General features: G+C 48.5%; 1 protein-coding gene and 1 long non-coding RNA gene across 3 annotated transcripts; both read left to right on the forward strand.

Annotated features, from left to right (window-relative positions):
- The first annotated feature begins 2,058 nt into the window (after positions 1-2,058).
- Positions 2,059-9,243, forward strand: UCN3 (urocortin 3). Its single transcript, XM_042892326.1, has 2 exons — positions 2,059-2,214; positions 5,087-9,243. Exon 2 carries the CDS (start codon positions 5,096-5,098, stop codon positions 5,555-5,557), a length of 462 nt encoding a protein of 153 aa, XP_042748260.1. The 5' UTR covers positions 2,059-2,214; positions 5,087-5,095; the 3' UTR covers positions 5,558-9,243.
- A 260-nt stretch (positions 9,244-9,503) lies between these two features.
- Positions 9,504-12,342, forward strand: LOC122191923. Of its 2 annotated transcripts, none has more exons than XR_006182488.1 (3): positions 9,504-9,653; positions 11,141-11,359; positions 11,541-12,342. It is a non-coding gene; the product is annotated as an uncharacterized LOC122191923 (long non-coding RNA). The 2 variants fall into 2 exon arrangements; XR_006182489.1 differs by lacking the exon at positions 9,504-9,653 and adding an exon at positions 9,680-9,713.
- Positions 12,343-12,348: the final 6 nt, after the last annotated feature.

Raw genomic sequence — 12,348 nt, forward strand, 5'->3', positions numbered from 1 at the left:
GGCGGATCATCCCTAACCCACTTTCAAGCACGTGGAGTTGTCAGTGGTCTGAGCCCAACAGGATCCGAGGGTCTCCTGAGCTTTTTGCAAGGACCACTGCAAGGACTGTACAGTCCTCAGGGATCAAGAAGATGCCAAACATGTCTCCAAGGAAGCACAAGGATATAAATCCTAGCCAAGCCCTCGCCACTCACTCTAGGCACAAAACTTAGGAGTTGGACCAGTCCCCCAGTGATAAATAATACATCAGGTAATGGGGCTGACCCAGCCCTCCTCACCTCACCAAGGTTGAGGACACAACCCAAGGAAGCCAAAGGTTGCCAAGATTCAGCACTCCCACCTCTGCAATGAGAGTAAAGGGAAATCATTTTTAGTGGATCTCCACCATGAGGGATGAGTTAGAAATAGCTCTCATCCATCACTATTTTCACAAAGGATGAGACGAAGGATTTCAATAGCTCAGAGATCCTACAGTCCTTAGAGAAAGTTCATCCCTCTGCAACAAATTTGGTTGGAAATGTTTTCTAGAGAGTGAGAATCGTGGGCCAGGTGGTGGTTTCCCTTTCTCTTTGCTAGGAAGGAGTCCCTCCAATGGAGTTTTTCACTCAGGTCCTTGCACTAGCATCTGCAGGCAGGTTGGTTTCCAGTGACAACCACTGGCTCCAAGGATTTGGATAACAAAACTGTCTTCCAGGTCTTAGTGATGGAGGGGAAATGGAAATAGGAAGTTAGAAGCCTAGGATGAAAAGAGGAATGGATTGCTGCAGCAGTGGGTGCCAACGTGTCTCAGCCAACAGCTGGAGGCGATTAAGGGGAAAATGCTCAACCTGGGACAGAAGGCAATGGGGAGCTCTTGCTGTTGACAGTTGTTACATTTCAGCTTCAAGGGAAACTTCAAGGGCCTGGTGAAAAGCCCAAAGATCTTCATCCAAGAAGATCCACAGCTTTATTTCTCCAAGGAGCACCTGTGACCACTGCAGGCGTGTGGTCCAGGGCTGAGAGCATTTCCCCATCCTCACTCAGAGCCCACTCAGAGTCATTTGTGGAAGACAAGACTTCTGGCAGGGGACTCAGAGGGCTTTCCCCAAGTTCAGTAGGATTTGTTCTTTTCCCAGACAATGACAATTAATGGTAACGGGCTTTAAAGCCATTCAGGAGCCTGCAGCCCATCCAATCTGTGGTGAGTTTTGGAGGAATCCTTTCCCAGAAACATGACTTTTTGAGGTCTATCATACCAGCACCACATGGAACAGTCCTCATTTCCAACAGGAATCACAGAATGGCCCGGTTGGAAGGGGCCAGGCTTCCCAGGGCCCATCCAACCTGACCTTGAACACCTCCAGGGATGGTCAGGGCATCCACAACCTCTCTGGGCAGCCTTTTCCAGCACCTCACCACTTTCATAGTAAAGAACTTGGGGTAGATCTCCAATCTCACTCTCTCTTTAGCACCAAGACTACACCAGGATTAGAGCAGTGCTGGGACTACAGACTGACTACACCAGGAGTCCTGGGGCAATGGACTGAGGTTTTCTTCTTGGTTGCAACCTTGGAGCAATCTGAATTTGTTCTGCTGGATCTCAGTGTGTTTAGGGAGTCTGAGGGACTGTGGACAGGGCTTGTGGGCAAAACCCAGCCAAGAAGATGCACCAGCTCCACACTTTGAAAATAAATGACTGGGATAACACTGCTGAAAACCTAAACGGGCATCCTTAGGGGCGACAGCAATTCTTTGCATTTAAAATATCCTTGCACTGAGTGCAAGAAGAGTGGAAGAAACGTGTCTGTGTGACCCTGCAAAGCCCCAGCACTGACGACAGCCCTGTTTTTGGGTGAGCGTCACCTGCTTGTCGGGTTCAGAGGTCTTTTTCTCTCCCCCCCCCCCCCTTTTTTATTTTTTTACTTTCTGAATGGGGAGAGGCACTGCAGCCCCGTGACGTCGCCAGCTCCTTCTGATTTCATTTTAATGCAATCATGCCCAAACGAAGGCTCCACGTCTGGAGTTACGACTCAAACCCCGTGATCGCTCATTTTTATATATACACGAGGGAGGGGAAAAGCGTTTCCATAGAGAGAAAAAATATCACAGCCCTCTTAATAACAATAAAAGAAAAGAGAGGGTGCAGAAGTTGAGGGGAAGGCGCTGATGTCTCTCTGCTCGGAGTGAGAGCCGCACGCAGCAGCCCCTTCCCATCCCAGCACCGAGGACTGCCAGGTGAGTGCCTGGATTTCATTTATTAACCAGCTTCGTTTGCACAAACTTGAAATATTTCAGTGCTCGGGAGATCAGGTTCCACGTCTTTCTGCAAGAGAAAATAAAAATGGGATAGGGAAAAGTAGTAAGACTCTCTCCAGAATAAATAGATTTGGGGTTATTATAGCAATTTTTGGAGGGAGATCAGGCAGGAAAAGGGTATGGAAATGTTGGGAAATCAGAAAGTGGGAATATAAATCACTGCTGTGGGTAAAGGGATGGAGAGACGAGGGCATAGCCTTATCCTCACCGGGTCAGCATGGGTTTGGAGCCCTGGGAATCAGCATTCCCAGGAGAGGTTCACTGGGGAAGTGGAGGCAACATCAGACAGAAAGAGTTTAAAAGTCTGCAAGTCTCATTTGCAGTATTATTTTATTCCAGACTTACATTTCTGCTGGGGAAAAAAAAAAAACAGATTTATGCTATACCTCTGCTGTGGATGATACAGCTCTGTCCCCACTCTGCCGGAGCTGCCGTGCTGCAGTGATTCACTTTTCTCTTTTAAATCCAAGAGGTAGAGTTGTCCATCGATGGGCACCATCCCATAATAATGCCTGGAAACTGCTCACGGGGTCCCTGCAATTCCCACTCATGGGTCACCCTCCGGCAGCGGCAGATTTCACTCTGACTTTCTCAGATTTGCTGCAATTTTTCTTCTTCTTCCTGATCTTAGGAAGGGATGACCCATTTCCAGTTATTAAAAACAAAACGAAACTTTCTGACAGGGGAGAAAAGTCCCCACGCAAAAATAATAATTAATAATAACAAGCTAGAAATCAGATTTGCTCGTCGGGATGCTTCATTTCCTTACTGCTTCGCTTTGATTTCTGTCCTGCCTTTCTCTTTGCTCAGCCAAGGTCCCCACAGAGGTTTTTTTCCAGCTGGGGAGCCAAACCGCCCATTTCAAACAGCTGAGAAATACAAGGGAGAGGTGAAGAGGACAGGGAGATGCTCAGCAGCAGCTTCTCATATCAGTGCAGTTCACTGCCAGCAGCCTCACTGTCTCTGTGAGCATTTTCAGAGCTATTCCTGCCATTCCAATAGCAGCCTGGGGATGTGTAAGGTAGCAGGAAAGGGTAAGAGGAAGGATGGCAGTTTCCAAATTCATGCCCTGAGCCCCTCCGTTCTGCTAGGAGTTTGCTGGGATGGCCGCATCATCTGGGGCAAAAAAGACACCTGCTTTGGGGTGGAAGAACAGATGCTCGCCTTGATAGGATTTGTAAGCAAAACCTGAACCCCAGGATCTCAATGTCTGATTTGGGGCTGAAGGAAGAAGAACTTTGGGTCCCAAATCACATTCATGTGGGGGTTGTGTGCCTGGCAAGGGTTTTGCTCACCGTCCTGCAGTAGCAGTTTTGATAATGCTACCTGGGTCATAACACAGATGTTTCACACCCTTCTTTTCTCTGGATAAAGGGGATAAATCCACACTTAACCCCTTCCACAAGGGACAGCGAAAAGGCAGATTTAAGATATAAACCTGCCCTGATCTCCCTCTGCCAGGGAAAGAAAGGGCAGAGTTAAGGGGATGAACCTGCCCTGATCTGCTCCTCCCAAGGGACAGCAAAGGGCAGAGTTAAGGGGATGAACCTGCCCTGATCTGCTTCTCCCAAGGGACAGCAAAGGACAGTTAAAATGACTCCAATTTCACAGATTGACTGAAGAGCAGATTCGTGATGACAGTTCATGAGATAAGGGGGCTGGTTGAATTTTGGAAGACACCCACTCACCCAGAAGACCCCAAGAGATGCTGTTGCATCCTTGTGACTGACTTTTCCTGCTGGCCAGAGCTTGCCATGAGATGCTCTTGCCACAAGATGGGGCCAGAAGATTGGGAATGGCAGTCCACCTCCAGGTGCTTTCAGGGTCAGGGTGACATCGGGGCTGGCTGGGGGGCTGGTTGTACCGTTGTCGATAAGGTGAAAGAATCCCCGCCTGGAAATTCTTTGTAGACCTTTAGCCGAGCAGATGGGTGCACATATGGACTTGAAGATGGGAAGGTTTTGCAGTATTGAGGTTATCTCAAAAATTTTCAAGTTTTTTTAACCAAGATTTTGGGACATTAAAATGATCGGATTTCAAGTAGTGAGTGATGTTACTGTGTCATGATGTCAACAGTGAGAAGGCCAAATCTTCCATAGAGGCTTCAATTTTGCAAAACTCCTTGGCCATCCTACCCAGTACCCCCAAACCCGGGGTTTGGAGGTTGAACTTTAGAGGAAGATGTCCTAAAGTAATTCATTCCCACTTGCCCCGAATGTTAGATGGAACCTTGGGGGAGACTTGTTAGATTAACTCACGATTTTTTTACATGGGAGATGAACCCATGACTTTGAGATTTAGGAGGTGAGTTCTGGACTTTGGGACATGAGAGGTGAACCCAAGAGTGTAGGATATGGGAGGCAAATCCAAGGCTTTGGGGTGTGGGAGGTGAACACAGGACTTCAAGATGTGGGAGGTGAACCCCAAGGAGAGTGGGATGAGGGAGATGAACTCAGGACTGTGGGACACAGGAGGTGAACACAAGTCTTTGGGATCTGGGAGGTGAAGTCAAGACTCTGAAACATGGGAGGTGAACCCAGGTGAATCCAGGCTGGATGGGGTTCTGAGCAACCTGGTCTAGTGGAAAGTGTCCTTGCCTATAGCAAGGGGGCTGGAACGAGGTGATCTTAAAGATCCCTTCCAACCCAAATGATTCTATGATTTTGGGATCTGGGAGTTGAACCCATGAATCTGGGACAGGAGATGATGAAGGGATGGTGGTACTCTGCCCCATGCCTGCTGGGAAGCTGACACCCATCTCTGCCCTCCTCTCGCTCTCTCCACTGGGCAGGCCACCATCATGCCCCACGCCAAGCTGTTGCTCCTCCTTGCCCTCCTCTGTGCCACAGAAACCAGCAGGGCCTTCCGCCTCTACAACGCTGCCTCCATTTTCAGCTGCCTCAACGCGGCCATCACTGAGGCCCAGAAGAGCCTCCCAGAGGAAAACACCGTCTTGGACAAGCGTGGCTATGACTACCATCCAGCAGAGGAAGCATCCGAGGAGGAGGAGGAAGCAGAGGAAGAGAGAGGGAAAAGGACATTCCCAGGGGAAGGCCATTACAAATACACCTCCCAGGCGCAGGTGAAGGGGAAGACCTACCAAAACCGTGCCAAAAGCGACCGCCGCACCAAGGTCACCCTGTCCCTCGACGTCCCCACCAACATCATGAATATCCTCTTCAACATTGCCAAAGCCAAAAACTTGCGGGCGAAGGCTGCTGCCAATGCACACCTCATGGCCCAAATTGGGCGGCGGAAGTGATGCTCGCGGGGCAGGGGTTGACTTGGAGCGGGGATGGCCACACGGGGCCAACACCTGGCCCCAACCTGCTGGTTGGAGAGGACTGACAGCCGTGTATGATATCAGTGTTGTATATTTTTGACCCATAGAGCTACCTAACTTTCATATCTCTTCTTCCTCCTCTTTTCCTTCCCAATCTCCCCTATTCCTTCTCCTGGACATTTCCATGTGTGGGGAAGAGGGTGGTGTCCTCAGCAGGGCAGGGGGACATGTTGTTTTGGAAAGGTCCCTATTAAAGCTACAATCTGTTGAGTTTCCAATGCTTGGTTCTCCCATCACCTCCAGCAGCTGCTCATTCAGGTCCATAGCCTTTGTAAAAGCTCCCTTTCCTACAACAGCCCTGGTCATGCTCTCACTCAAGTCTCCAAACACGGTTGTCCCCATACACAGTCACAACTATATTGGGAAGGGAAAACCTTGATTGGTAAGAGGATCATGCCCCATACCTGCAGACATTCAAGGTCAGGCTAGAGAGGATTCTGAGCAACCTGATCCAGCTGTAGATGTCCCTATTCATTGCCAGGGAATTGGACTAGATGACATTTAAGGGTCCCTTCCAACTCAAATGATTCTCTGACTATGATCTCCAGAGAGATTTCACAATTTCTCCTACTGGGAATGCTAGATTTCAGGTTATTTTGCAACTACTCTTTTCCCTGCCAAAACCTTCATCCAAGAAACCATCACCTTTCATCCAAATGATCATTTATAAGCAACCACAGAATGCAGCATGGCTTTGCCTCTCTCTCACAGCTTAAGGTGAGTTTGGACCCCAAGAGTCATGGATCACTAACCAGCCACTCCAGACCCACCTGCAGGGCTGTCCATGTTGTCCAGTCTACCCCCATCCACATCCCCACCATCCATGCAGATCCAGGTGCTTCATTTTCAAGGTATATTCCTGGCCAAACCATCCCTGCTCACCCTGATTCCCTTCACCCACTCTCCATCAAGCCAGAGATCATCAAGCACCTGCTTTACTTTGGGCTATATATCCCTTCCTCTCAATCCCCTTCTCTCTTCACCTCACAGCCCAGTTCCAAGATGAAACCCTCTCCTGACCTCCATCCCAGCACGTGGAGAGGAAACTGGGAGACGGTGAGAAATTTGGCCCTCTTCCTCCAGAAGAAATTTACCAAGAGCAGCAAAACAGTTCCCACCAATCCCATCCATGTCATAGCTACAGGGAACACCAGGTGGGATATTACGGAGGACAGGTCTTTGGTTGAAGGGTTGGCAGATAGATCCACAAGCCATTTGCAAGGACATAGCTGGAGGCAAGACAGCTGAATTCATGCCCAGAGAGACCACGGTTGGGCAGCCAAGGCTCCTAGCTGACCCCCAGCCCAGGGCCTTAGAACTGGAAGTTGACCAAAAAGCAAAAATCAAATAAATATACCAATCCTCCAGCATCTTTCCTTCCTAACACACATTTCCAACAGAAAACACACCAACGTGCCCACAGCATCTCTGTGCAGTGACCCCCTCCTGCCTGCACCCTGGAGCTGAGGATGGACTGGTGAGCTTATTCTATAGCATTAATCTATACGGATCTTTACATAAAAATCTACATAGCTTTATGCATTTTACAGCCCAGCAACCTACATGTCCATCCCCCACGAGTATATTGAGCTGTTCAGTGCTACACAGTGGTTGTGCCCATTTTACAGATGGAAAATCAAGAGACGCTCACACACATCTCGCTGGACAAAGCAAGGTCAGATATGCTCTTGTCCCTTTGTAGGTTTGGCCAGAGATGTCCCAAAGCTGTCCAGACTGTCTTTCCAAAGCATAGGGTTGTCTATGGGTGTCTACACGTGTATGCCAGCACCAGACCATGACTACAAGCTCAAAGCTGAGCCAGGGACAGCAGATAGCAGCTGACGGCAAGTGATGGCGAAAGCAGAGATCCTCCCTCTTCAGCTGCATCCCTGTGGGGGACTCACCCACAGCCAGCACCGGTTTGGACAAATCTTTCCAAAATTAATCCTCCTTCTTAGCCTCTGCCAAGCGAGGCTGGAGGCTGGTCAGAGGGGCCAAGAGGGAGGCGAAGGTCAGAGGAGCCGGATTTCCCAAGGAAGTGGGATAGAAATAGGAGCACTGAAATCTCCATCAGCCACCACCTGGTTCTGGCAGCAACTGGAGCCAAGGCTTAGGAAGGACAGCACTGACTTTCAGACAGCAGTTTCCTAAAAGCTGGGTGAGAATTCAGTCTTTCCTGCCACACTTTGTGCAGGGATGGAACACAATTTCAGGTATTGCATTCAAAAGGTATTGATTGCACTTTGCAGTGCAATCAAGTGTGGGTCTACTCTGACCATCATATCCTTCTGTTTTTACTGTCGGCTCCCTTTCAGCCTCTACATAATCCTTTCCCCCAGGCATCCCCTGGCCTCCAGGACCCCCCTCACCCTCCTTCTCCTCCTCCACATGCCAATGCTCCTTTATCATATAAATGCAAACCAGAGATGTTGCAGGGATTTTGGCAATTCCCCAAGGACAGTAGGTCCTGAATCCCTTCCCAGAACCCCATGCCCATCTGGCTGAGGAAGGAATTCAGGCAGTATAATGTAATGAGCATCGAGTATCTGGCCAAAAATACCCTCCTGCTGTATGGGAAGGTGCCCGTGTTCACATCTATGAGGTCTTGGCTGGGGAAAAAAACAAGCTGATTTCCAGTTGTGACCACAAAAGGTGTATCCCATGAATCCCATATATCCAGAAGATAAAGCACCAGAAACACAGAACACCAGGGGCATAGGGACCTTCTATAGTGATACATCAGAAGCCACCACCGGCGTTTCTTTCCCTGCCCCTGAGATGTCTCATCTTGTTCTGAGATGTCCTATCCTACCTTTGAGATGTCCCATTTTGTTCCAGGTTGACCTCTCCTCCTCTTTGTATGCCCTACCCTGCACTTGCAATGCGCCATCCCACACATGAGTTGTTCTGTTCCACTCCTCTATGCCCTATCCTGCCACTGGGATGTCCTGTGCTATTTTGAGCTGGGCCAGGAGGGGCTGTGACCAGGGACAGAGCCAACCCCAGCAGCCCACACGGATCCCCTGCATCACATCTGGTGACATGGGCATGGAGCACGTCAGGTGCAAAAGTCAACCCCTCTCTCTTGAGAAGGATGAGAAACTCCCTCACTCTTACCAAGTACCTACAACTTCAAGAACCTGTCCTCTTCCCTTGCTGCCAGTGCCACATCCTGGCCACTCTTTGAGGAAAAACAGAGTTTTTTGGGAGACACAGAGCTGTTTAGCCTCCCCATCACACCTCATTTTCTGCTCTCCCCCTTCACAGGCCCCACCACCCAGGGGTGCACCCAGAAAGGGTGGAGAGATGGGGGCTCACAAAATCACAGTACTACAGGGTTTAGAAGGGACCTCTAAAGATCATTGAGTTCAACCCCCTGCTAAAGCAGATTCCCTACAGTAGGTAACCCCACAGTTGGGTTGACCAAACTATGTTCGGGGGACCATACAATAAGGTTTAGTAGCCTTCATAGGGTCAGTCCCCACACCTCGGTGTACTTCACATTTTAAAACTTGTGTTACTAGCCTCTGGAACGTCCCAAGTCAATGAGTTTCTTGCTTTGGTGTATGCTGTATAGAAAATAAAAGCATTTTCCATTTGCAGTGTGATGGTCTTATTGGTGCTTCTCAGTCCTGGTGTTATACTGTGTATCATCACCTCTCCCCACAGCTGTTTCAGGTCCTCCAGGGCATCCATCAGTTCCACGATAGCCTTAGCATCTCTGATCAATTTTTGCTATACCATATTTCTTATCCATATTTTAAAGGAGGGAAACTGAGGCACATAACAGTCCTATTTCCCACCAGCAATGAAAATTTAAAAGACCAAAGAATCTCCAAGTCTGCAGGTACAAGTCCTACAGAGTACATCATTACCCCACATTCACTTCCTGAAAAGAAACACCTGAACACTTTGCCCACAGGTGCAAGAGGAGGGGGAAGGAGTCAGGAGGGAGCCCTCTAAGTGCAAGCCTGGCTCTACCTCCCTATAGAAGAGTCCTCAAGAGAGCAGTCAGGTATGTTCCAAGTTAGGTGCTGTGATTTTTGTTGAGGAGCCTTGGTGGTTTGGAGTCATAGTAAGTAGTTGTGGTGCTTGGGTTTGTTTTTCAACAGCTGTGCAGGGGGCAGGAGCTGGGGTGTCTTCCTTCTTGCTGGGGGAAGGTGCTTCCCCCTTGACTTTGGGGTTTCATTGAAGGAAAGTGGCTGTGGGGTATAAAGAACGTGGAAGCCTTGGAAAGAGGTTTCCTGCGATGGGCCCTTAGCCCTGGGAAGACTTGCCTGCTGATGTTTTCATACCTTCCTCCACTTTATTATGAGGATAACTTGGAGGCTGTGTTGGTGGTGATATTAAGATGAAGATGGATGTCCCTCTGGTGCTGCTGTAGGGCTGGGACAGATAAGGAGTGGGGTGGGGGGTGAAGGTCTCTCCTTGAGGAGACAGTTCCTGCATCCATGTGTTGGCCCTGCAGTGGGTATTACAGCTATGCTGGTTCTCCAGCCACAAATCCTACCCAGACCATAACTCAAAGCAGGTAGTAAAGGCAAACCAAACTTTAGGGAAGCTGTAGATCAAGATATTTAAGATGGGTATGAACTTTCCTATCATATCTATCTTAAATATATTGTAGGGCCTTCTTGGCCAAAGACAAAACTTTTCTCTATTAATACTCTTTGGGTATCTCTAGTCTTGTAACTGAAAGCTTGGTGCTTGTGTTGGGTGTTTTCATCACATTCCTCCCAGAAATTTCCTCTGTCAAAGAGTTCAGCACCTTAGCTACATCCTGTGCATGAGCCCTTCTCCATATAGCTCAAGCTATGAGCAGTTGCTTCATGGGATGACTCTTGTACAGAGATGAGCTATCATTCCTTACTTATCCTTCCTTGGATCCATTCTAGCTATCTCCAGAAGGTTTATCCTACACTTAATCTAAATTAGGTTGAGAAACTGTTCTGCAAGTCAATAACTGGGTCCTAACAGTGAAAGGGACCTCTCCCATCATTTCTTCATCAAGAGATCTTTTCCAAACTTAACTTATCTGTGCAGTGGAGGGGTGTCTTTGTACTGCTGCCCAAGATCAGTTGGGCTGTGAGAGCATATGGGGAGGCTGTGGTGGCACCTTGCCTTCTGCCCCACAGCAGAGAAAAGAAAAATCATGAGCAGTTTGACTTGACAACAGTATTGCTGTAGATTATCAGCTCTGTGGCCTGTTCCTGGGAACAGAATCATTGTGCAATATAATGACAGTGCTGAGATGCAGAAGGACCTACCACTAGGCATCTGTCTTAGTGAGAGACTACAACAACTCCCTGAAGGGTGAATGCATAGTTCCTGCTAGATCAGTGCCTGCTATGGAGAAAGTCTTCTGGCTGCCATTAAGCTGGGATAAGGTTCCTCTTTATGTAGGTTGTGGGCTGTATGCCCCACAAATATAAAAAGAAATGGCTCCTTTAGACTTCCTTAGTGCATACTCATAACTTTCTTCCCTCTGCCATCCCAATGCAGAGGGAGTGTATTTCCATCCACATTGGCCAGGCTGGTGTCCAGACAGGCAATTCCTGTTGGGAACTGTATTGCCTGGAGCATGGGATTCAGTCAGATGGCATCATCTCCTCCATGACATCCTCAGGGCAGACTCTTCCTTTGGGACTTTCTTCAATGAGACAGGCTCAGGGAAGCATGTGCCTAGAGCAGTGTTTGTTGACCTGGAGCCCACTGTCATTGGTAAGTTGTTGAAGGTCCCCCAAACCTCTTGTTGGGGTGACTCCTGCTGACCTGAAGAGTGGTGTTGGCCACCTAAACTCCTAGTGAGGTTAATAGTTTCAGCATGGAACCGCATCTAAACTAGAGCAAGTAATGTGGTAGACAATGCTAGTGGCAATCATGATATCTCAATTTCTTCCAGATGAGATCAGGACCGGGACTTACCGCATGCTCTTCCACCCAGAGCAAATCATCAGTGGCAAAGAAGATGCTGCCAACAACTACGTTCAGGGCCGCTACACCACTGGGAAGGAGATCATAGACTCAGTTGTTGATAGAGCTTGTAAAATGGTAATAACACTACAGGGAAGTCCTCTGCACTAGACAGTGGTTGCTGTTGCCCTGACCATCAAGAGGTGATGGTGTGGATGGATCTTTATCAGATTGACCCTGCCACTGTGACCTGGAGTGACGTGATGAGATGCACACTGGTGCGTGTTGCCCTTCTTGGGAAACAAGGGGCAGAAGATCCACCAAGAACTCATTCCAACCAATGTCACAGGTCACCTTCTGGTTGGTGTTTTCTCTTTATGCCTCTTCTTCCCTGTGCAGTCTTCCTGCTGCAGAACTTCAGAAGTGCTGTGATAACTCTGAAGCATGCTTGATTTGGGTAGAATCTCATAGTGACCTTCAAATTTCTCCTGGTCCTATTGACTGCTGATGTTATGAATCTCTACCTGCCTTACAATGCCATGGCCAGGCTCCTCTCTCTACTAAGAAAAAAAGATAATTTATTGTATTTAACATTTTTACTATTAGAAGTAGAAGGAGGGTAAAAGCAGAAGTGAAACTTAGGGCCACAAATTTCATGGTTGAATGCACTACTTCTAGCTTAAGTCTGATGAAGCCCCAGTAACTTGATTGTCCTGGCACTTTCTGGTGCTACAGACTGACCAGTGCAGCGGCCTCCAGGGGTTCCTGGTCTTCCACAGCTTTGGGGGAGGCACAGG

The sequence above is a fragment of the Lagopus leucura genome, unplaced genomic scaffold, assembly GCF_019238085.1.
Source record: "Lagopus leucura isolate 7727_CA_CO unplaced genomic scaffold, USGS_WTPT01 203-1_obj-0_obj, whole genome shotgun sequence".
In the NCBI taxonomy this organism is placed as follows: Eukaryota; Metazoa; Chordata; class Aves; order Galliformes; family Phasianidae; genus Lagopus; species Lagopus leucura.